The sequence below is a fragment of the Phacochoerus africanus genome, chromosome 11 (assembly GCF_016906955.1).
Source record: "Phacochoerus africanus isolate WHEZ1 chromosome 11, ROS_Pafr_v1, whole genome shotgun sequence".
NCBI lineage: Eukaryota > Metazoa > Chordata > Mammalia > Artiodactyla > Suidae > Phacochoerus > Phacochoerus africanus.
In genome coordinates, this window is record NC_062554.1 from 8,317,971 (window position 1) to 8,339,670 (window position 21,700).

Below are 21,700 nucleotides of genomic sequence, written 5' to 3' on the forward strand. Positions count from 1 at the left end.
AAGGAAAAGCAAAATTGGTAGGGGTACCAGATCCTTATATTCTATGATCTGCGTATTCTGTCCTTGTCGGTAAGCTGTTTGGCAAGCCGGGTGTTAATCAGGATATTCATTCCAACTGTAAATGGAATCAGATGTCTTTATGTATTTGAAACAAGATTAAGCAGACCTGATGCATTTGCTCTCAGAAATAAGCCTGACCAGAATCCTCCCTGTGTGGCTTTTGCATCTGAATGTCTGCTTTCCTTTTGTTTCCAGGGTTGACTAGCTCCCTTCTGTCTCTTTCTTGAGTTTAGTCAAAGCCTTCTATTTAGTTGTAGGCAATTATTTACCTGGGAATCACTGTGTACCTTTATTTTTTATTTTTGGACACGCCCCTGGCATGCGAAAGTTCCCAGGCCAGCAGTCAAATTTGCACCACATCAGCGACCCCAGCCATAGCAGTGATAATGCCAGATCCTTAAATCATTGAGCTGCCAGGAACTCCTCATTGTGTATCTTTAAAACAGTAGTTTTTATTCTCTCTCTGGCACTGGGTCCTTGAGAATCTGAAAGAAAAATGTGTATGTTGGATAAAGTTGTAGGTTTTTATTCTAACCCATATAACAGGTTCTTAAACATTGCAGATCCTTGGATGGTCTTCAGGGTTCAGGGGATTCTGAACCCCTAAAATTACATTCAAATTGTGTTTCTCAGTGCCCCCCCACTCTTTTTTTTTTTTTTTTTTTGCTTTTCAGGGCTGCATTTGTGGCACATGGAAGTTTGCAGGCTAGGGGTCGAATTGGAGCTGTAGCTGCAGGCCTAAACCACAGCCCAGCAACACAGGATCCAAGCTGCAACTGTGACCTACACTATAGCCCACAGCAGTGCCAGATCCATAACCCACTGAGCAAGGCCAGGAATCAAATCCTCATCCTCGGAGTTCTTGTCGTGGCTCAGTGGTTAATGAATCCGACTAGGAACCACGAGGTTGCAGGTTCGATCCCTGGCCTTGCTCAGTGGGTTAAGGATCCTGTGTTGTCGTGAGCTGTGGTGTAGATTGCAGACACAGCTCAGATCCCGTGTTGCTATGGCTCTGGCGTAGACCGGGGGCTGCAGTTCCAATTAGACCCCTAGCCTGGGAACCTCCATATGCCATGGGAGTGGCCCTAGAAATGGAAAAAGACAAAAAATCCTCATCCTCATGGATACTAGTTGGGTTTGTTACCACTGAGCCACGATGGGGACTTCTCAGTGCATTTTTTTGAAACCATCTTTTTTCTTTTTTGGTCTTTTTAGGGCTGAACCTGCAACATTTGGAGGTTTCCAAGCTATGGGGGTCCAATCGGAGCTGTTGCTGCCAGCCTATACCACAGCCATAGCAATGCAGGATCCGAGCCGTATCGGCTACCTACACCACAGCTCACGGCAATACTGGATCCTTAACCCACCGAGCAAGGCCAGGGATGGAACCCTCATCCTCATGGATACTAGTTGGGTTCATTAACCATTGAGCCACGGTGGGAACTCCGAGACCATCTTTCAAAATGATGTGTAACCCATAGTCATTTCAGAACTTCAGGAATTCCCACTGTGGCTCAGTGGGTTAAGAATCTACCAACTGCAGTGGTCAGGGTCTCTGCGGAGGTGCAGGTTTAATCCCTTGCTCCTTGCTGGGGTGGGTTAAAAGGATCTAGTATTGCTGCAGCTGTGGTGTAGGTCGAAGCTGTAGCTCAGATTCATTCCCTGATCTGGAAGCCTCCATATGCTGCGGGTGCTGCCATGAAGACAGCAACAATAAATAAGAAAAACAAGCAAAAACCCACGCTGGGGTTGTGGGATGGAAATCCTATAAAATTGGATTGTGATGATCATTGTACAAACTGCAAATGTAATAAATTCATTGAGTAATTAAAAAAAAACCCAAGATAAAACTTCTGTGCTATGGCTTTGCTTATGCAAAGCCTTCTACGTTTGAGAGGGCATTTAAATTCTGTCTACTCGCCCCTCCACCTTTTTTAAAGCAGCAGAATACTTTATAAAATGAAATCTTAAATGGAATCCTAAAATATGAAATACACTAAGAGTAGCTATGGTCGAGGTAGTTGGGAGAATTTTATAGCCTTGTACTGTGGAACCTTGTAGAATTACTGACCAAATATGGGAGCTTATCCATGCTTTTTTCCTTAAAGAGCACAAACCCAAGAAAAGGTAGATTATTAAGCATAGCATCATGTTATTCCTATTTTTTCTTGTTTCTTTTTTAAGTTATTTAAGTGTTTCTAGAAGGAGAAAAGACACAAAGGCTTTTACAGATATTTGAACATATAAATAATTTGTATTTTTCCAGTGATCATTATTATTGTTAAAAATGGTTAATAATACAAAGAAACTAAAAGGATCCTTCTAAGCCACATCTGTGACCTATGTCACAGCTTATGGCAATGCCAGATCCTTAATCTGCTGAGCAAGGCCAGAGATCAAACTTGTATCCTCACGGACACTGTTTTGGGTTCTTAACTCGCTGAGCCACAGTGGTAACTCTCTCCATAAGCTTTTTAGCTAATGATTTTAACTGAAATTGATTTTTATCAGTTGACATCATTAATTCACTAAGAGTTACAAAAATGATATTCTAATTCTGTCATTCCTTTTGAATTTATTGGCTGGAATGTGTTTATAAAGAAGAACTTTCTCTCATCAACTAGCCATATATTTTCCCTTTTTACCTCTCTTTTTTTTTTTTTTTTTGCTTAAGGATTGCACCTGCAGCATATGGAAGTTCTCAGGCCAGAGGTCAAATCGGAGCTACAGCTGCTTGTCATTGCAACACAGGATCCAAGCTGCGTCTGTGACCTACACCACAGCTCAGGCCAACACCAGATCCTTAACCCACTGAACAAGGCCAGGGATTGAACCCACAACCTCATGGTTCATAGTCAGATTCATTTCTGCAGCACTATGATAGGAACTGCCCTTTTTCTTTGATGCTAAAAAGTTCAAAAGGCTTGTTCCCAGCCAGGCTCTGCGTATATGGATGCTGAACTTACTCCTGGTCCCCCTTACCAGGAACCACTGAACCGGAGCTCTAATCTGGTCTATGTTGTTTTAGCTCTGGCATTTCCACTGCATTGTTTTTGTGCATTTCTAATATTCCCTTAGGCAGCATTAGTCACGGTGAACTGTCGAGGCTACCATATTTTCTCCTGAGGATACCAAATAATGTTTTTAGAGCTCCATTACAAAGTTACAGAGGTTTGAGTGATTAGTTCCCAATGCTTTTTATTTTATTTTTATTTTTCTTATGTTTTTAGGGCCGAACCCATGGCATATGAAGGTTCCCAGGCTAGGGGTTGAATCAGAGCTATAGCTGCTGGCCTACACCACAGCCACAGCAACGTGGGATCCGAGCTGCGTCCGTAGCTCATGGCAACGCTGGATTCTTAACGTACTAAGAGAGGCCAGGGATCAAACCTACGTCCTCATGGATACTAGTCGGATTTATTTCCCCTGAGCCACAGTGGGAACTACATTAACTCTAATTTTTATTTAGAGAATATGAGAATATAACATTTTTAAGAATGCTTGTTTTTTTTCCTTTTTAAGAGAAAATGCATTATGAAGTCAAATTAATATTCCCAGTTCACATTTACAATTATATTTTTTAGAAAACTTATTTTATTTTATTTTGTTCTTTTTTCTTATGTTGTGAACTTTGGTCTTTCCCACATTAGCATAAATAAGTATTTGCTTTTGCCAAATACATGAGACTTAGAAAAGCAAAAAAAAATAATTTACTGATAATGTGGTTATTAAAAAGTTTAAGATTTCTTACAGTGGGTCATGAGTATCACTCTGTGGCAGTTCTAGAAATATTTCTCATTCTTTGTTATATAGCTACCTGATCCTGTGTTGATAGATGAACCTTATTCAGCAGTCCCTTATTGATAGTTATGTGAGTTATTTACAATCTTTGGCTATTACATGTAATGCTGCAGTGAATAGCTCAGTGTGTGTGTGTTTTATATATTTTTGCCAGTGTGTTTAAGGTTACATTCCTAGAAGTAGGATGTGTATGGATTTTGTTGGGTATTGCAGGATGCCTCTCCGTGTTTCATTCTTACTGGCCAAGTATGAGAGCCCCTGTTCCTACACAGCACCTGTAGAGCTGCTTCAGGGTCCTCAGCGTTTCTCTTTTCTGAACTGTGTCTTCACACTTCTTGTCTATTTTCTAAAGGATTGTTAGTCTTTGCTTTCTCTATTTTTGAAGCTATATAGTAATCCTTTGTGATGTAAGTTGCAGATATTTTTCCCACTTTACCATTTGTCTTTTTTTTTTTTTTTTTTCTTTTTAAGACTGCACCCTCGACATGTAGAAGTTCCCAGGCTAGGGGTCGAATTGGAGCTGCAGCTTCCGACCTACGCCACAGCCGAGGCAACACTGGATCCTTAACCCACTGGTCTAATTGGGTTTGTTAGTTTTTATGATTATTTCAGTTACTTCTGGATTTTTGAATTATAGTCAAGAAATTTTTTCTCATTCTCAAGTTATATTACTTTACAGGAGAATTCACCCATCTTCTTCTTCCTTTTTTTTTTTTTGGCTGCCCCTTGGCATATGGAGTTCTTGGGCCAGGGATCATCAGATCTGAGCCACAGTTGCAACCTCCACCACAGCTTCGGCAATGCTGACTCCTTAACCTGCTGCCCCGGGCCTGGGGATTGAACCTGCGTTCCAATGCTCCTGAGATAATGGCTATCCCATTGCACCATAGTGGGAACTCCAAGCCATGGTTCTTCTTGTGCATATATGTTTCATTCTTTACATTGAGAGCTCTGATCCATTTAGAGTTTTTTTTTTTTTTTTATGGTGTGAGGGAAAGATCCAATTTTTAATATCTGGTTCCATATGATTATATACAGTAATTCTCATGACTTACTGTAGTCCTCTTTTCCTCACACTAGTTTGAGATGCTGTTTTTTTGGGGGTTTTTTTTGTTTGTGTGTTTGTTTTAAATTTGGGGGCAGACTTTTAGCTTTGTTTTTGGTTTTGGTTTTGGTATTAACATCTATACTCTTTGCCTCTCCTTAAGCTGATCAAGAAGTTTAAAGGAAGCTAGTTAAAAATGAGTCCGACTTTATTAAACTGTAATGTATATTTTAAGGAGTATCTAATGTTTCTAATTTCACATTCAAGTGCAATTAAATTATTGGCAAGAAAACTTTAAAATTAAAAGTTTTAACATTTTAAATACTAATGAAGTGTTGTTTCCTTGTAGTGCCACAAGGTTGCAGTAGTGAGAGAAGATAAATTGGAAGGTAAGTATTTTAGCAACTTAGCAAGTTTTTCCTCTTATGGCATCAATGTAGGTACAATTTTTAAAAAAACTGCTTCTAACATCTCATGTATTTGGCTATTTTATTGAAGAGCCATGTATTGTTTTTATTAGTAATTTCTGAAATGTGTTAAAATATGATACTACACTAACTTCCCATTTGTAGAGCCAATAGCTGGTGACATTTATAAGGCTTTTTTTTTTTTTTTGGCCCCACTCACAGCATGCGGAAGTTCTTAGGCCAGGGATTGAACTTGCACCACTACAGTGTCACCACCTGATCCTTAACCCACTGAGCCTCAAGGGAACTCTTACAAAGCACTTTTATCATGCAATTTCAAAAACTCATGACAGATGTTTAAAACACTATTATGGGAGTTTCTGTCGTGGCTCAGTGGTTAACGAATCCGACTAGGAACCATGAGGTTGCGGGTTCGATCCCTGGCCTTGCTCAGTGGGTTAAGGGTTCGGCATTGCCGTGAGCTGTGGTGTAGGTTGCAGACACAGCTCGGATCCCGTGTTGCTGTGGCTCTGGCGTAGCCTGGTGGCTACAGCTCCGATTCGACCCCTAGCCTGGGAACCTCCATATGCCGTGGGAGCGGCCCTAGGAAAGGCAAAAGGACACATAAAAATAAATAAATAAAACACTATTATGAATACCATATGGAACACCTCATCAACTGTAAAAAGACAGTGGTCTCTAAATATTGTGTTGTGTTCCCTCACCTTTTTTTTTTTAGGAAGAAAATTAAAGAATGTTTTTCTAAAGTCAGAAGGACTTAGTATAACTTCTAAATTAAATTTATCTAGCATACTGAGACTATTAACATTGCTGTTCTATTTTAATACCCAATTCAAAGGAATTTCATAACAGGGCTCACATGATCTTGAGTTATGTCTCAGGATAAAACCACTGTCGTGTTTTGTGTATGCCTACCAGTGGAGTTGTTTTCTTACAAATTAACTTCATAGTATCACCAGTTATTCATTAGGATTTATTGAGTGTCCACTGGATGATTGATCCTGTCACAGGTACAGTACTGAGAACTGACTCACCACCACGTCCCTTTCATAATGTCCTTTTCACCGACAGAAGAGCTGATATTATACTGCACATATGACTGTTTGGCCTTTCAGAGCTTTTTGGACCACCACAGATTGTAAAGGGTTTTAATGCAGAAGGGTTACTTGTTCGAGTCCCCACATGCTATGAAGTTTGTGTATTAACAGACTGCTTTTCCTGTTGACTTGTAGCAGTGAAGTCCAAGCTAGCTGTGACTGCCAGCGTACATGTGTACAGCATCCAGAAAGCCATGCTAAAGGACAGTGGGCCTCTGTTCAATACCGACTATGACATCCTTAAAAGCAACTTGCAGAACTGCAGCAAGTGAGCTCCTGAATGTTCCTTGTGGGCTTCTTTACGAATTGATTTTGTAAGATGTTTACACAGTGGCTGCCTCTTCAGAGTGAACGCCAAGTCTAGTAAAACCCCATTTATCTTGCAGTAAGACACATGCCTGGTTTTATTAGTACATCATAAGGTGAAAAATAGCGGCCATAACCCATATTGAAAACCCCAGTGGACTCTCCATAAATCTCCTTCTCATGTATTTATCCAGTCATTGCCGCCAGAAATGCTGTTTGTTGTGCCCCGTTGTTACTCCTTTACCCCAATGTCTGCTTGTCTGCATCCTAACCATCCTGTCAGAACCAGTTAAGTGTCGTCCTTCAAAAAACTGTTCGTCTTTTGATATCCCTCCACCTTCCATCCTTAATCAGTTGATCTTCCACAGCCACGATCAGATCTCGTTTACCTTCTGTGTCCTGCATGGTACAGGGAGATGTGCATCATGCATGTGGGTTTTGGAAATTGATGGTCACGGGCTTAAGTTGTGATTTTGTTGCTTATTAATGGCTCAGTGGCTTTGGGTAAGTTACCTAAACTCCTTTAAGCTTTGCTTTCTTCATCTTTAAATTTGATAAAATAATACCTACTTTGTGAGGTTGTCTGGTGGATTCAGGCCAGATCCCCAGACGTATATGAACACCTACCACTTTGACAGGCACTAAGCAAGATAATTTGAATTAATTCAGCAGAGATCCGATGAGTGCACGTGACGTGCCACATAGTGTAGAGTGAATACGGCCCAGCACCTGCTCATGCAGTCAGATGCTCTACCGCGGAGCTCTACTGCCTGGCTCCTGCGCACGGAACCGATGGTCCCGTGGGAGGCAGTTATAGTGCAGCGAGCAGTGCTATGGGGAGAGTAGTGTGGGAGGATCTGGGGGGCACTCACACCCCCTTTCTGGTTGGGGCGGAGTGAGGCGGCAAGACAGAGACGGCTTCCTGAAAGGCACGGCATCTAAGTTGAGGCCTGACAGCCTGGGAAGGGTAGCCAGTCAGAGGGAAGTGGCTGAGAGAAGACATGGCGCTTGTGCAGAACCGCGGTAGTTTCCTGTGGCTGGAACTTAGAGTGCGAGGCAGCAAGTGGTGATACAAGGAGTTAGACTCTAGGCTGCGACTGCCGGGAGAAGCAGCTGAGACTCTATTCCAGGGGCACAGGGGAGCCACTGAAGATTTTGAAGGGGATGATCAGAATTGCATTATAGGAAGATCACGCTGGCTATGATGGTGACAATAGCCCTGAAGGAGGTAATCTGAAGGCAGGGCCATCAGAAAGGAGAAGCGTTGCAGTGATTCAGGATGGAGCTGGCAGCTGTCTGAAGTACAGTAGTGGTGCTGGGAATGGAGAGGTACAGAGGTTAAAGAGTCACCCCATCAAAACCTGGGTGGGGCACTAGCCGTTAGGGACCAGGAGAGAGTACAGTGGGGGCGGGGGGCCGTGTCCATGGTTCAAAGGACGATGGCCGTGTTTCTGGCTGGAGTTGCTGGGTGAGTGATGCTGCCATCACCAGGAAGGCGTCTACACGAGGGAGAGTGGGCTTTGGGAGAGAGGGGAACACGATGAACTGGACTTGGACATCGAGTCTGAGTACCCTGTGGAGAGTCCAAGTAGGTAGGTGAGTCCAGAGCTCAGGAGAGAAGTCTGCAGTAGAGATAGAGGTTTTGGAATCAAAGAAAATAGGCAATGAATTGGCTTATAGCAGTAGAGACAGTCATGCAGAGAGAATGCATGGAATGAAAGAAGGGCAGGAAGTAATCTCCAGGCACAGTTAGTAGCTGTGTAACCCGGGCAAGTTATTTAGCCTCTCTGCTTCCATTTTCTCTTCAGTAAAATGAAGCTAACAGAGATATCAGCCTCAGGGTTGTAGAGGATTAAATGAATGAATACATGTAAAGCTTGGCATACGGTAAGCACTCTTCCAGTGAAAGCTGCTTTCTAAGGGATGGGCATAAAAAGAGGGGCCTGGGAGGGAGCAGCCAAAGTTAAGAGGAGAATCATGAGGGTATGTGGAGTTCTAAAAACTAAGGACAGAGTCTCAGGAAGGAAGGACTGGTCGACAGTATCCGACCTTGCTGAGAAGCTAAGTAAAATAGGAGCGGGAAAGTGCTGGCCTCGTAAGAGCATTTCCAGTGGGGTGACCAGATTCTGATCCACTGAGCAAATGGGGATATAAGGAAATGAGAAGCAACTAGGGACAGTTTTCCAGGAAATTTGATGGTAAAATGGAGGTAACTGGCTATAGAGGAACTGAGACTGAGGGAGGATACATACATTTTTAAAGCTGAGAATGTCTCGAACTTGAATCTTTAAGAAAGATCTATAAAAAGAAGAAACAGTTGAAGACATTGGGCAGGGTAGGATAACTCATAAAGGTGGGTCCTTGAGGAGAAATAGATAATAGAATTGCCAAAAATAATTTCTTTATATTCCAGGAGAATAGGGATCATGTCTATTTTGTTAACCACCGTATACCCAAAATGGTGCCTGGCGAATGATAACCATTCAGTAAATAATTGTTGAATGAATTATTGCTAGACATCATTTCCTTTTCTTCCTTCCTTTCTTTCTTTCTTTCTTTCTTTCTTTCTTTCTTTCTTTCTTTCTTTCTTTCTTTCTTTCTTTCCTTCTTTCCTTACTTTCCTTCCTTCCTTCCTTCCTTCCTTCCTTCCTTCCTTCCTTCCTTCCTTCCTTCCTTCCTTCTTTTTTTGGCTTTTTGCCTTTTCTTGAGCTGCTCCCACAGCATATGGAGGTTCCCAGGCTAGGGGTCTAATCAGAGCTATAGCCACCAGCCTACGTCACAGCCACAGCAACGAAGGATCCGAACCGTGTCTTCAACCCACACCACAGCTCACGGCAACCCCAGATCCTTAACCCACTGAGCAAGGCCAGGGATCGAACCCGCAACCTCATGGTTCCTAGTCGGATTTGTTAACCACTGCGCCACAACGGGAACTCCTAGACATCATTTCTTTTTTCTTCAGCTCAAAACCTTGAGTGTACTAGGCATACAAATATTTATTGAATAAATAAGTATACAGCTAAAGAGTAATTTATGTCTGCTGTCTTATAGGGAACGATTGTAAGAAAACATTAACACTAATGTGTTTATGTGAATTATATTATTAGATTTCAAAAGTAATCCTTTTTTTTTTTGTCTTGTCTTTTTAGGGCCACACCCAAGGCATATGGAGGTTCCCAGGCTAGGGGTCTAATCGGAGCTACAGCTGCCAGCCTACACCAGAGCCACAGCAATGCCAGATCTGAGCCACATCTGCGACCTACACCACAGCTCACGGCAATACCAGATCCTTAACCTACTGAGTGAGGCCAGAGATCAAACCTGCAGCCTCATGGTTGCTAGTCAGATTTGTTTCTGCTGCGCCACGATGGGAATTCCCAAAAGTAATCTATTAAAATCCAGTTGTGGCATATCAAGCTTTAAAAATCAGTTCTGTCGTGTCTAGTAAGTAAGTAAGCAAACAAAAGTGACTCAGAAGTCCAAAATGAGGAGTTCCCATTGTGTTTCAGTGCTAATGAACCTGACTAGTATCCACGAGGTTGCGGGTTTGATCCCTGGCCTCGCTCAGTGGGTTAAAGGATCCAGCATTGCTGTGAGCTGTGGTGTAGGTCGCAGATGCGGCTCAGATCCTGGGTTGCTGTGGCTGTGGTGTAGGCCAGTGGCTGTAGCTCTGATTCAGCCCCTAGCCTGGGAACATCCAGATGCCACGTGTGTGCCCCTAAAAAGACCCCCCCCAAAAAAAAGTCCAAAATGAAATTTGCGTAGGGACCCCTAAAACAAACATGGCAAGTAGAACGTGATAGTAAGAAGTACTTTAATGAAACTTTACTTAAATACTTAAAAATATCCTTGGTAGAAATGTGAAGAATTTATCTCCAATAAAGAAGTGTGTGTTTGGTCCTGAGAATTATGGGCCAACTGAGATCTGACTCATTGTTTCATGTGTTTTAAGAAGTGCTGTGACAGGAAGAAAGTTGAAATTTTAGAAGAAAGTTGAAATTTTAGGATTGAGCAGATTCTTCTCTCTTCGGACATGTTCCCAGCCTAACTTGGTCTCTTCCTCTATTGCCAATTCCTGGTCCTGACCCTAAGGTGTGGAATGTAGACCAAATGGAGAAAGAGTTGTCTTGGGGCCAACTTGAGATGTTGACAGTGAAATAAAACATTGCTCTTTTTCCTTGTACATGGATGCACTGCAAAGCCAGAGAGGAGAGTGGTAGGTGAAAGGAAATGATTTCCGTCTGTTCTCAACTCTGATGCACAAAATATTTGTGTTAATGTGGGGTTTTCTCTGCGAACTGTAATACATCAGTGCGAGGTTTCTGGAGCTGTTGCCCAGCGTGGGGCTCTTCAGCCTTGAGTTCCTTCAGAAATTAAGTGATGTTATCCGAGTTTTGTGTTCTTTTCCTTGGGCCAGTTATTCTAATGGTTAATCTTGAAGTTGTGCCTGGTTGATATTTAAGGCAATTGCTGTCACCGTGTATAGTTTCTTCACCTCCATCTCCCACCCCCAGTTGAGATAATACGCTAAAGGAGGGAGACTTCTCAAAGTTGGGAAACCTGAAGTACCACTGTCTAAGAAGGCCGCCTCCGTTACCCGCTCACTGCGCAGAACATTTCCGTTTGGATTTGGTTAAACAGGCACGTCTCCGGTGATGAGAGAAGAGATGACTGTTCCCGTCCATTTGCCGTGGAAGTCGTTCCAAAGTTGTCACTGGGCTGAGGGCATACTTGTCTGGTGCTGTTGTTTAAGATGATTATAAATGATGAACAGATGACTGTAAAGGACCCCAGGCTGTAGGAGCCAGCGGCAGTGTTCCCAGCGGCTTCCCTGCTTCAAAGCACCATCCATTCTGGCCAGGATAGCCGCCAGGAAGTTTGTGAATATTCGAAGCTCTTAATTTTGATTCAGTCAATATTTATAATGTATCTAGCCCTATAAGGTGAAGGCCTTTAAAAACAAGCGATAACCATTTGATTTACTAAGGATAGTGAAATGACTTCTCTTTTATTATTATTGGGTGTATTCTTGCTATTGGGAAGTAAGATACGTTTTTCAAAACAGCAAGAATACCCATGTGGTACGGTAGAAGACACCTGCTTCCAGCCTTGGTTCTGTTACTAATGAGACGTGTGACCTAGGACACACTTCACTTCTCTTCAGTACTTGTTGCACAAAATAATTTCTAAAATCCACTCTAGTTTTAAAATGTCCTCATAGTATTAGGGTTAGAAAGCATTGTGTGGAAGAAGCAAGAGTTTGAAAATAAGTTTGATGTTGGCATTAATTAATTTAACATTTCTGTCCTCAGGTTCAGTGCCATCCAGTGTACAGCCGCAGTCCCGAGAGCTCCTGCTGAATCCTCATCTTCTGAAAAGTTTGAGCAGTCAGATCTTCCAGTGTCACCTGAGACACAGGCCAATAATGAGTTGACCACCAATGGTCATGGCCCCACTATCCCCAAACAGAGTCCCCAGCAGCCCAAAGGGATTATGGGCATGTTTGCTTCTAAAGCTGCTTCTAAAACGCAAGATGCCAACAAGGAAACCAAAGCAGAGGCTAAAGAGGTAACGGATGTAAGTACTCGTTAAGCGCAGGCTTTTATAGCTCAGAGTGGGCAACTGAAGAGTATCTAGTAACTCCAATGGTAGAATGTAGGTACATAAGATTCTTTTTTTTTTTTTAATAATGATTTTTATTTTTTTCTATTATACCTGGTTTACAGTGTTCTGTCAGTTTTCCACTGTACAGAAATTTGTGTGACTCAGTCGCACATACATGTGTACATTCTTTTTTCTCACATTTTCCTGCTCCATCATAAGTGACCAGACATAGTCCCCAGTGCTACACAGCAGGATCTCATTGCTAATCCATTCACATTCTGCTATTTAGTTTTATTTTGTCTACTTTAGTTTAAATCCCCTAGTCTACCTGAAATAGTTTTTTTTTGTTTTTTTGTTTTGTTTTGTTTTGTTTTGTTGATGCTTCTCGTCAAGCGGCAGATTCTCCTGTAAAATGTAAGGCCTGTCCTGTGCACATCACAAGATTTTTGTGAAACCCATGACACCTCAGAAATTATAAACCACAAAGAATTGTATATTAGCAGTGTGTCATTTGGAAACATCTTATATTCTAGGCTTTGTTATATATGCCTTCCTTCCTGGTATATTTAACGTTTCCATTCTATTTTATGAAATTTTTGGGGGGTTTTTTCCTTCATTCACTTTCCTTAGTTTTTTATTGTTCAGTCATCTGAACTAACTTAAGTGCATTGAGCATTGACTTAAGCAAAGTCTTAAGAGACTATTTTTAAGAAATCTAGAAAAGCGTGATTATTGTAATTATTATTATTTATTTATTTATTTATTTTGTCTTTTTGTTGTTGTTGTTGTTATTGCTGTTGTTGTTGCTATTTCTTGGGCCGCTCCCGCAGCATATGGAGGTTCCCAGGCTAGGGGTTGAATCGGAGCTGTAGCCACCGGCCTACGCCAGAGCCACAGCAACGCAGGATCCAAGCCGCGTCTGCAACCTACACCACAGCTCACGGCAACGCTGGATCGTTAACCCACTGAGCAAGGGCAGGGACCGAACCCGCAACCTCATGGTTCCTAGTCGAATTCGTCAACCACTGCGCCACGACGGGAACTCCTGTAATTATTATTACCATCATTGTCATTTTATTTTATTTTATTTTGTCTTTCAAGATCCACACCTATGGCGTATATGGCAGTTCCCAGGCTAGGGGTGGAATTGGAGCTGTGGCCGCTGGCCTATGCCACAGCCATAGCAACGCCAGATCTAAGCCTCATCTGTGACCCACACCACAGCTCATGGCAGCACTTAATCCACTGAGCGAGGCCAGGGATCGAACCTGCATCCTTATGGATACTAGTCAGATTCATTTCCGCCGTGCCACGGTGGGAACTCCATCACTGTCATTTTAAAGCTAACACTTTGGGAAAGGAGAGGAGAGGTAGAGAGAAAACAATGACATCTATAGAACCCCTACCTAGTGTCAGTAGTTTGGTCTTTGTTTAAAGCCTCTTATCTGTTGTGTGAGTGAGATGTTATCATCATCTGCATCTTATGTAGTGAAACTGAATCCTAGGCTTGATAAGTAACTTGCCTGGATGTCATGTTGCTGTGAAGTGGTGGAACCAGCATTCGGCTCTATTCACTGTGATGGCAGATGTAGTGTTCTGGAGGGTTTTCCCCATTGTGTACCATACTGCCTCTGATCTGTTTTAATTCTGTCAAAGTAAGTAGGTTTCTTTTTCCCCCAGGAATCGTTTATTTATTTATTAAAGGATAGTTGATTTACAGTATTTTATCAAGTTGTTTTAGAAGAAAGTGACCCAGTCACACAAATTTCCCAGTGCTGTGCAATAGGATCCCATTGCCTATCCATTTCAGATATAACAGTTTGCATCCAAAGAACCCCAAAGGAGTTCCCGTCGTGGCTCAGTGGTTAATGAATCCGACTAGTGTCCATGAGGACTTAGGTTTGATCCCTGGCCTTGTTCAATGGGTTAAGGACCTGGCATTGCCATGAGCTATGGTGTAAGTGGCAGACGCAGCTTGGATCCTGTGTTGCTGTGGCTGTGGTATAGGCCGGCAGCTACAGCTCCAATTTTTTTTTTCTCTCTCTCTTGAGCCGTACCTGTGGCACGTGGAATTTCCCAGACTAGGGGTCACATTGGAGCTGTAGCTGCTGGCCTACACCACAGCCACAGCAACGTGGGATCCCAGCCTTGTCCGACTTATACCACAGCTCACGGCAACGCCAGAGCCTTAACCCACTGAGCAAGGCTGGGGTTCAAAACTGTGTCCTCATGGATGCTAGTCAGATTGGTTTGTGCTGAGCCACCACCAGAACTCCTACAGCTCCAATTCAACCCCTAGCCTGGGAACCTCCATATGCTGCGGGTGCAGCCCTAAAAAGACAAAAACGACAAAACGGAAAACCCTAAAATGCCCATCCATCCCATCCCCCACCCAACCTGGGGAGAGCAGATCTGCTCTTCTTGGCCATGATCTGTTTCTGTTTTTTGTTTGTTATTTTAAATAGGATCAGCTGTTGCACATTTTATATTCCACAAAAAGTGATATCTTATGGTATTTGTCTTTTTCTTTCCGGCTTACTTCACTTTGTATTGAGAGTCTAGATCCATCCATATTGCTGCAAATGGCATTAGTTTGTCTTTTTTTATGGCTGAGTAATATTCTATGTAGTTTTTAAATATACTCAAGAAAGGTTTAGATATATTCATGGATGATAGTTTTAAAAGAACAAGGAGAAACTAAGCTTTGGAAATTAACACCCAATACTCTCTGGTTTGGTTTTGTCCTTATCTGTGGTGCCTACCTGTTTTGGCATGACACTTGACCGTATGCTCACGGCAATGCGCTCTGCTAGTGAAGGGATTTTTTTTTTTTTTTTTGGTGCCACACCTGTGGCATGTGGAAATTTCCAGGGATTGAAACCACACTTATATAGCAGTGGCCTGAGCTGCAGCAGTGACAGCGCTGGATCCTTAACAACTAGGCCACCAGGGAACTCCTTGAAGAGATTTTTGTTTGATTGCTACTTGAAGAACAGCTTGAATAACAGAGGGGAAAAAAAAAATCACACTTGTTTTCTTTTCTCTCCTAGGCATCTTCAGTAGGCAACAAGGCGTCAGGGAAGGGGAATATGATAAGCAATTTCTTTGGAAAAGCTGCTATGAGTAAGCGTGTTTTTACCTTCTTTTGACCAATGTATAAATGTTAATATAATCACATTATACCTGAAGTGAAAACACTTTGTCCAGTTTTTACCCACCCATTTACTTACTACCGTGAGGCATTCCTGCATCCTAACAGATTTACAGCCTGCAGACCTGTGTGTGTGTGTGTGTGTAGATGAGCATAACCAACTGGAGAACAACAGATTTTATGGATGAGCTGGGTTCACTTGAGATCTCTTGGAGGGTAGTTTACGTATCCCTATTTTTTACTTCCTGCCTTGAAAAGAGAAATATTTGTTTCATAGAGTTCTTGAAAATGGGTAATTAAAAGGGAGGCTGCTTGGTTAAGCAGTCTAGTATTGAGAATAGTATCTTAAATGCTGGAGTAAGTTTGCCTGGTGTAATAACCATCGTTAGCCCTGTTTCCCAAGAGGCTGCAAAAACAAATTTTTTGACTTGAGTTATTTTTGTAGATTTCTTACAATAATGAATGAGACCTCAGTGTAAATGAGAAAGGCCCAGGTAGTAATGGCCACTTAAAAATACTAACTTTTGAGAGAGCAAATCTCTTATTTAAAAAAAAAAAAAAAAAATAGGGAGTTCCCGTCGTGGTGCAGTGGAAACGAATCTGACTAGGAACCATGAGGTTTCCGGTTCAATCCCTGGCCTCACTCAGTGGGTTAAGGATCGGGCATTGCCGTGAGCTGTGGTGTAGGTCGCAGATGAGGCTTGGATCTGGCGTTGCTGTGGCTGTGGTGTAGGCTGGCGGCTACAGCTCCCATTAGACCCCTGGCCTGGGAAACTCCATATGCCTTGGGTATAGCCCTGAAAAGACAAAAAAAGAAAAAAAGACAGGAATTGTTTCATATAGAAAGAACCAATACTCACATATTGTCTTTGGGAGGGGGCGCACCCATGGCATATGAGGTTCCCAGGCTATGGGTGGAATCGGAGCTACAGGTGCCAGCCTAAACCACAGCCACAGCAATGCCAAATCCTGAACCCACTGGGCAAGGCCAGGGATCGAACCCGCAACCTCATGGTTCCTAGTTGGATTCATTAACCACTGTGCCACAACGGGAACTCCCTTTTTTCTTTTTCTTTAATTTTTTGTTGTAGTTGATTTAGTGTTAATTATGTATTTTCATACTTCTTATATCAAGTACACATGGCCTGAGGGAATGTGGCCAGAATACTGGGAAAAACCCAGGAGTTGCAGGATGGTACACTTCTTGGAGCATTGCGTTTTACAAGAATTCTGTGGGAAGCATTTTGTTACACGCCTATGCAAGTAACATTAGTCAGAAGTATGCTTTTCAGTGATGGTCAAAATGGTAGTTATGGGCCAGGTTGGAGTGATAGCTTTTTTATTTGCCGTAAAAGCCATCAGAAAACATATTTATGTTCTGAAAAAAATACTGAAAATGTGCTATTTTCAGGTTATTAGGAAGTACAGTTGTATTATTGCAGGCCCAGTGTATAAGGAGGGCTCCCTACTGTGAAAATTTCAATATCATGCTAATGTCACTGGCCTGCATGGGTGGTACTAGTCCACTGTACCCAATCAGATTGTGTGCTTTCTGGGCAACTTTGAGGCCCACGGGTTTATTTCTTGGGTTTTTTGTTTTTAATGTTTTTGTGATCTTAAAAATCAGTGAATTTCTGGAGTTCTCTTCATGGCTCAGCAGTTAACGAGCCCAACTAGGATCAATGAGGATTTCGATCCCTGGCCTCACTCACTAAGTGGGTTAAGGATCTGGCATTGCCGTGAGCTATGGTGTAGCTTGCAGACATGGCTTGGATCTTGGCATTGCTACGGCTGTGGTGTAGGCCAGCAGCTGTAGCTCTGATTCAACCCGTAGCATGGGAACTTCCAGATGCCATGGGTGTGGCCCTAAAAAAAAAAAGCCAAAAAAAAAATTAGTAAATTTCAGAATTACTGTCGTTTCTAAAATATATGACATGAGTATTTTCAAACTGTAAAAGCCAAACAGAAGTATATATTTATTCATGTGTTTAATTAGCAGATATTTATTGAGCACCTACTTTGTGCTTGACACCATTGTGTTCTAGTGATACAATGGAGAAAATACCCTCATGGTCCTTATATTCTACTGAAATAGACAAATACAGAGAAAAAAATAGTTAATGATTGTGATAGCTAAACAGAGTATTAGGAAGTTATGATAGCATGTAATAGAGGGAGAGGGAAACTTGGATTAAAATAAAGAAATGAAATATTCATCTAATTAAAAGAATGGCTTACAAAGCTGATTTAACAGATTTTTTTTCAAGGATAAATGTTTAGAGTAAAATTACGAATGTTTTTATTGTATTTGATGCATGACAAGATCAACACAATGAAAATGAAGCTTGAGAGTTGGAGAAAGAGTGTTGATTGTGGGGATTTGAACCATTTAAAACTTAATGGCAGACAGTAGCAAGTTTTGGCAAGGATCTGGAGAATTGAACCCTCATACATTGCTGTGAGGAATGTAAAATGTGCTCACTTTGAAAAACAGTGCGGCAGTACTTAAAAAAATTAAACATAGCCACCCAGCACTTCCACTCCTAGGTACCTACTCAGACGAATTAAAGCTGTATGTCCATAGAAAAACTTGTACACAGATGTTCATAGCAGCATTATTCATACTAACCAGAAAGGTCCACCATCAGATCAATGGATAAATAGGTGATATATCCATGTGGTGGAATATTATTCAGCCATAAAAAGGAATGAAGTACTGATACCTGCTACAACATGGATGAACCTTGGAATTAATGCAAAAAGAAAAAGGCCAAACACTAAAGGCCGCATGTTGTATGATTCCATTTATACAAAATGTGCAGACTGGGCAAATCTGTAGGGACAGAAAGTATACTGGTTGTGAAAGGATGGTTGGGGAGTGACTGCTAATGGGTACAGGGTTTCTTTAGGGGTGATAAAATGTTCTAAAATTAGGAGTTCCCACTGTGGCACTATGGGTTAAGGATCCAGCATTGCCGCAGCTGTGCTTAGGTCACAGTTGTGGCTCAGATTCTATCCTTGGCCCAGTAACTTCCATATGTCATGGGTGTGGAAACAAAAAAGGTTCTAAAATTGTATAGTGGTGTTGTTGCAATTAAAAACCACTGGATACTACACTTTAAAGGGGTAAATTATGATATATGAATTATATCTCAGTAATAAAAGCTGTAACGCTTTATTTTTTTAAAAAATCACAGCATTGGTGACAAAATTAAAAAGTCATCATCTGTTGTCTTTCTTTGCTTAAAAAGGTGTGTTCCTTCTCTTTTTTTCCAGTGTAAAAGGGAAGTGCTTTTCTGTTGTCATAATTCATAAGCTGTGTACTCTTGGGAAGCATTTTTTAATCTCTTCATCTAACACATGAGAATATTGGTACCTCACGAAGTTGTACTCATTTTCCCTAAGCCTTGCTTTTCTATCATTCGGCCTGGGGGCTGTGATATAATGAGGGATTAGCAGGAGGCAGAAATGAAAACAGTTACAGCTAGAGTACTAGTTGGAAAGGAGCAATGTTCTCTGACTAGATCGTGAGCTCCTGTTAGGACAGGGACTGTTTTTTATCCCTTTAGCCCCTGTTCCTAATATATTACCTGGCACTTAGTAAACTGCTAAAGAAATGATAGATTAGTATTGCACGATGGGTCGTATATCGTCTGCTATACTTTATTTATAGATAAACTTAAAGTCAATTTGGATTCCGAACAAGCAGTGAAAGAAGAAAAAAAAGTAGAGCAGCCTCCACTGTCTGACACTGAACCAAAGCTGGCAGCCCCTGCGGGCCTGAAGAAAGCTAGCAAAAAAGCAGAGCCTGTTAAGATGCAGCAGAAAGAAAAAAAAAGGTAGGAAAATTTTGTTGCTTGTGGGGAAGAGTGTCTCTGCTGGGGGTGAGAAGGTCTGCTTGGGCTTCTTGACAAGCAGCAATTTTCAGCTGAGCACGAAATCCTACCTAATGCCTTAGGAACACAGCTGCAGAACCAAAATGAGGAGAGAAGCTCCATCGCTTATCTAGTGAAACAGAACTGGAGTCAGCCAGTTGAGATGATTCAGAGCCCAAAGCCAGTTTTCTGGGCCCCATTGATCTAAATTGATTGCCTTTTCTCCTTGACTTCATTTTTGTATTTGTGGACATGGCCTAAGTGTGCCGAATTCTATGTCTCTGTTTTTCACCTTAGATTGCCAAGTGAGGGGTTACTGTTTCCAGTGAAATTTAAGAGAAAAAGTTCTTTGTTTGCTTTTTATATCAATAAGTTTATTTTTCAAGGGGTAAAGTGTAATTAGAAAAGAAAATAAAAAGCACACAAGCTGTTAAAAATGAATCCAGGAGTTTGAGACACTACCTCATAGTTGGTAGGGATTAGTCTGTTGAAAGAAATTCTAAAGGACAGTGTCAGCACTGATAGGCCCAGAAACACTTGACTTTTGTGGCAGGGTTGGGGCTACTCTGTTAGAAAACATCAACAAAAAGTTTCAGAGGGGCAAAGCTCTGTCCAGTGGGCCGGGCCACCTCGGAACATGTGATGTGGATGGATTAAAATGTCTCCGGCCCTGGGTGCCACACTCGTGGTTGATTTTTACTGCCAGGAATGCATTCAGTATTTCACCACTAAGTAGGATGTTAACTGTATGTGTGTTTTTATTTACTTATTTATTTATTTATTTTGTCTTTTTTTTTTTTTTTTTTTTTTGGTATTTCTTGGGCTGCTCCCACGGCATATGGAGGTTCCCAGGTTAGGGGTCCAATCGGAGCTGTAGCCACCGGCCTACGCCAGAGCCACAGCAATGCGGGATCCGAGCCGCATCTGCAACCTACACCACAGCTCACGGCAACGCCGGATCATCAACCCACTGAGCAAGGGCAGGGACGGAACCCGCAACCTCATGGTTCCTAGTCGGATTCGTTAACCACTACGCCACGACGGGAACTCCTGTCTGTATGTTTTTAATAGACGCTTTTTACCAGATGCAGGAAGTTCTTTTCTATTCCTAGTTGGCTGAGATAGTTTATGAATGGATGTTGAATTTCGAAAGATACTTCTTCTTCATTTTTGAGATGATTATATGGTGTTTTTGTTAATGCAAATTATACTGATTGGTTTTCAGATGTTAAACCAGCCTTGCATTCTTGGTCATGATCCTTTTTATATATCGCTAGATTTGATTTGGTAACATTATATTAAGGATGTTTTGCATCTACATTTAAAATTTTTTTTATGTGTTTTATTGGGGGAGGGGGCACACCCCCGGCATGTGAAGTTCCTGGCCCAGGGATTGAACCTGCACCGCAGCAGCGACCTGAGCCTCTGCAGTGACATCCAGATCCTTTACCTGCAGGGCAGCAGGGGAACTCCTTCATTTCTATTTTCAGGGTCTCTAATCCGTTGTTTTCTTTGGGCAATGTCTTTGTCAGATTTCAGTAGCAAAGTTGTGCTCGTTTCGTCCAATTAGTTGAGGGGAGCGTCCTCCTCCTTTGTTTTCCAGGAGAGTTTGTGTGAGACATGTATTGTTTCTTAGGAGTTTGATAAAATTCACCAGTGAATTCAGGCTTGGAGTTTTCTCTGCAGGAAAATTTTTATTAGGAATTTGATTTCTTTAAGTAGAGCTATTCAGATATTCTTATCTTTTTAGGTCAATTTTGAATGTGTTTTTACAGGAATGTATATATTTCATTGAAATTGCTGGGTTTATTTGCATAAAATTGTTCAGGATATATAGTCTTATTCTTTGAGTATCTGTGGAATCTATAGGTATCACCACAGATTTCTTAGTTCTTTCATTCCTAATATTGATATTTTTCTTTTTTTAACCAGTCTAGTAAAAGTCTTACTAATTTTCTTAATCTAAAATTTTCTATTTCATTGATTTCTGCTCTTTATTTCCTTCTACTTATTTTGGGTTTAATTTGTTCTTTTTCTAACTTAAAGTAGAAAATTAAGTTGGTATTTAGTTACATAAGAAATAAGGTAATTTGGAGTTCCCATCATGGCGCAGCGGAAACAAAGCCAACTAGGAACCATGAAGTTGCGGGTTCCATCCCTGGCTTTGCTCAGCAGGTTAAGGATCTGGCATTGCTGTGAGCTGTGCTGTAGGTCGCAGACGTGGCTCTGATCCCGCATTGTGTGGCTGTGGTATAGGCCGGCAGCTGCAGCTCTGATTAGACCCCTAGCCTGGGAACTTCCACATGCTGCCAGCTCGGCCCTCAAAAGACAGA

At 41.7% G+C, this 21,700-nt stretch overlaps 1 protein-coding gene across 3 annotated transcripts in view; it reads left to right on the top strand.

Annotated features, from left to right (window-relative positions):
• The window catches only part of POLD3 (DNA polymerase delta 3, accessory subunit), a 49,992-nt gene that overhangs the window by 14,108 nt on the left and 14,184 nt on the right, over positions 1 to 21,700 (top strand). For 2 of the 3 annotated variants that reach the window (XM_047752324.1, XM_047752326.1), the window contains 5 exons: positions 5,256 to 5,295; positions 6,567 to 6,699; positions 12,050 to 12,314; positions 15,392 to 15,464; positions 19,166 to 19,331. In XM_047752324.1, coding sequence (XP_047608280.1) covers positions 5,256 to 5,295; positions 6,567 to 6,699; positions 12,050 to 12,314; positions 15,392 to 15,464; positions 19,166 to 19,331 — 677 coding nt within the window. The remainder of the gene's footprint in view (positions 1 to 5,255; positions 5,296 to 6,566; positions 6,700 to 12,049; positions 12,315 to 15,391; positions 15,465 to 19,165; positions 19,332 to 21,700) is intronic. The other variant, XM_047752325.1, reaches the window with a different exon arrangement.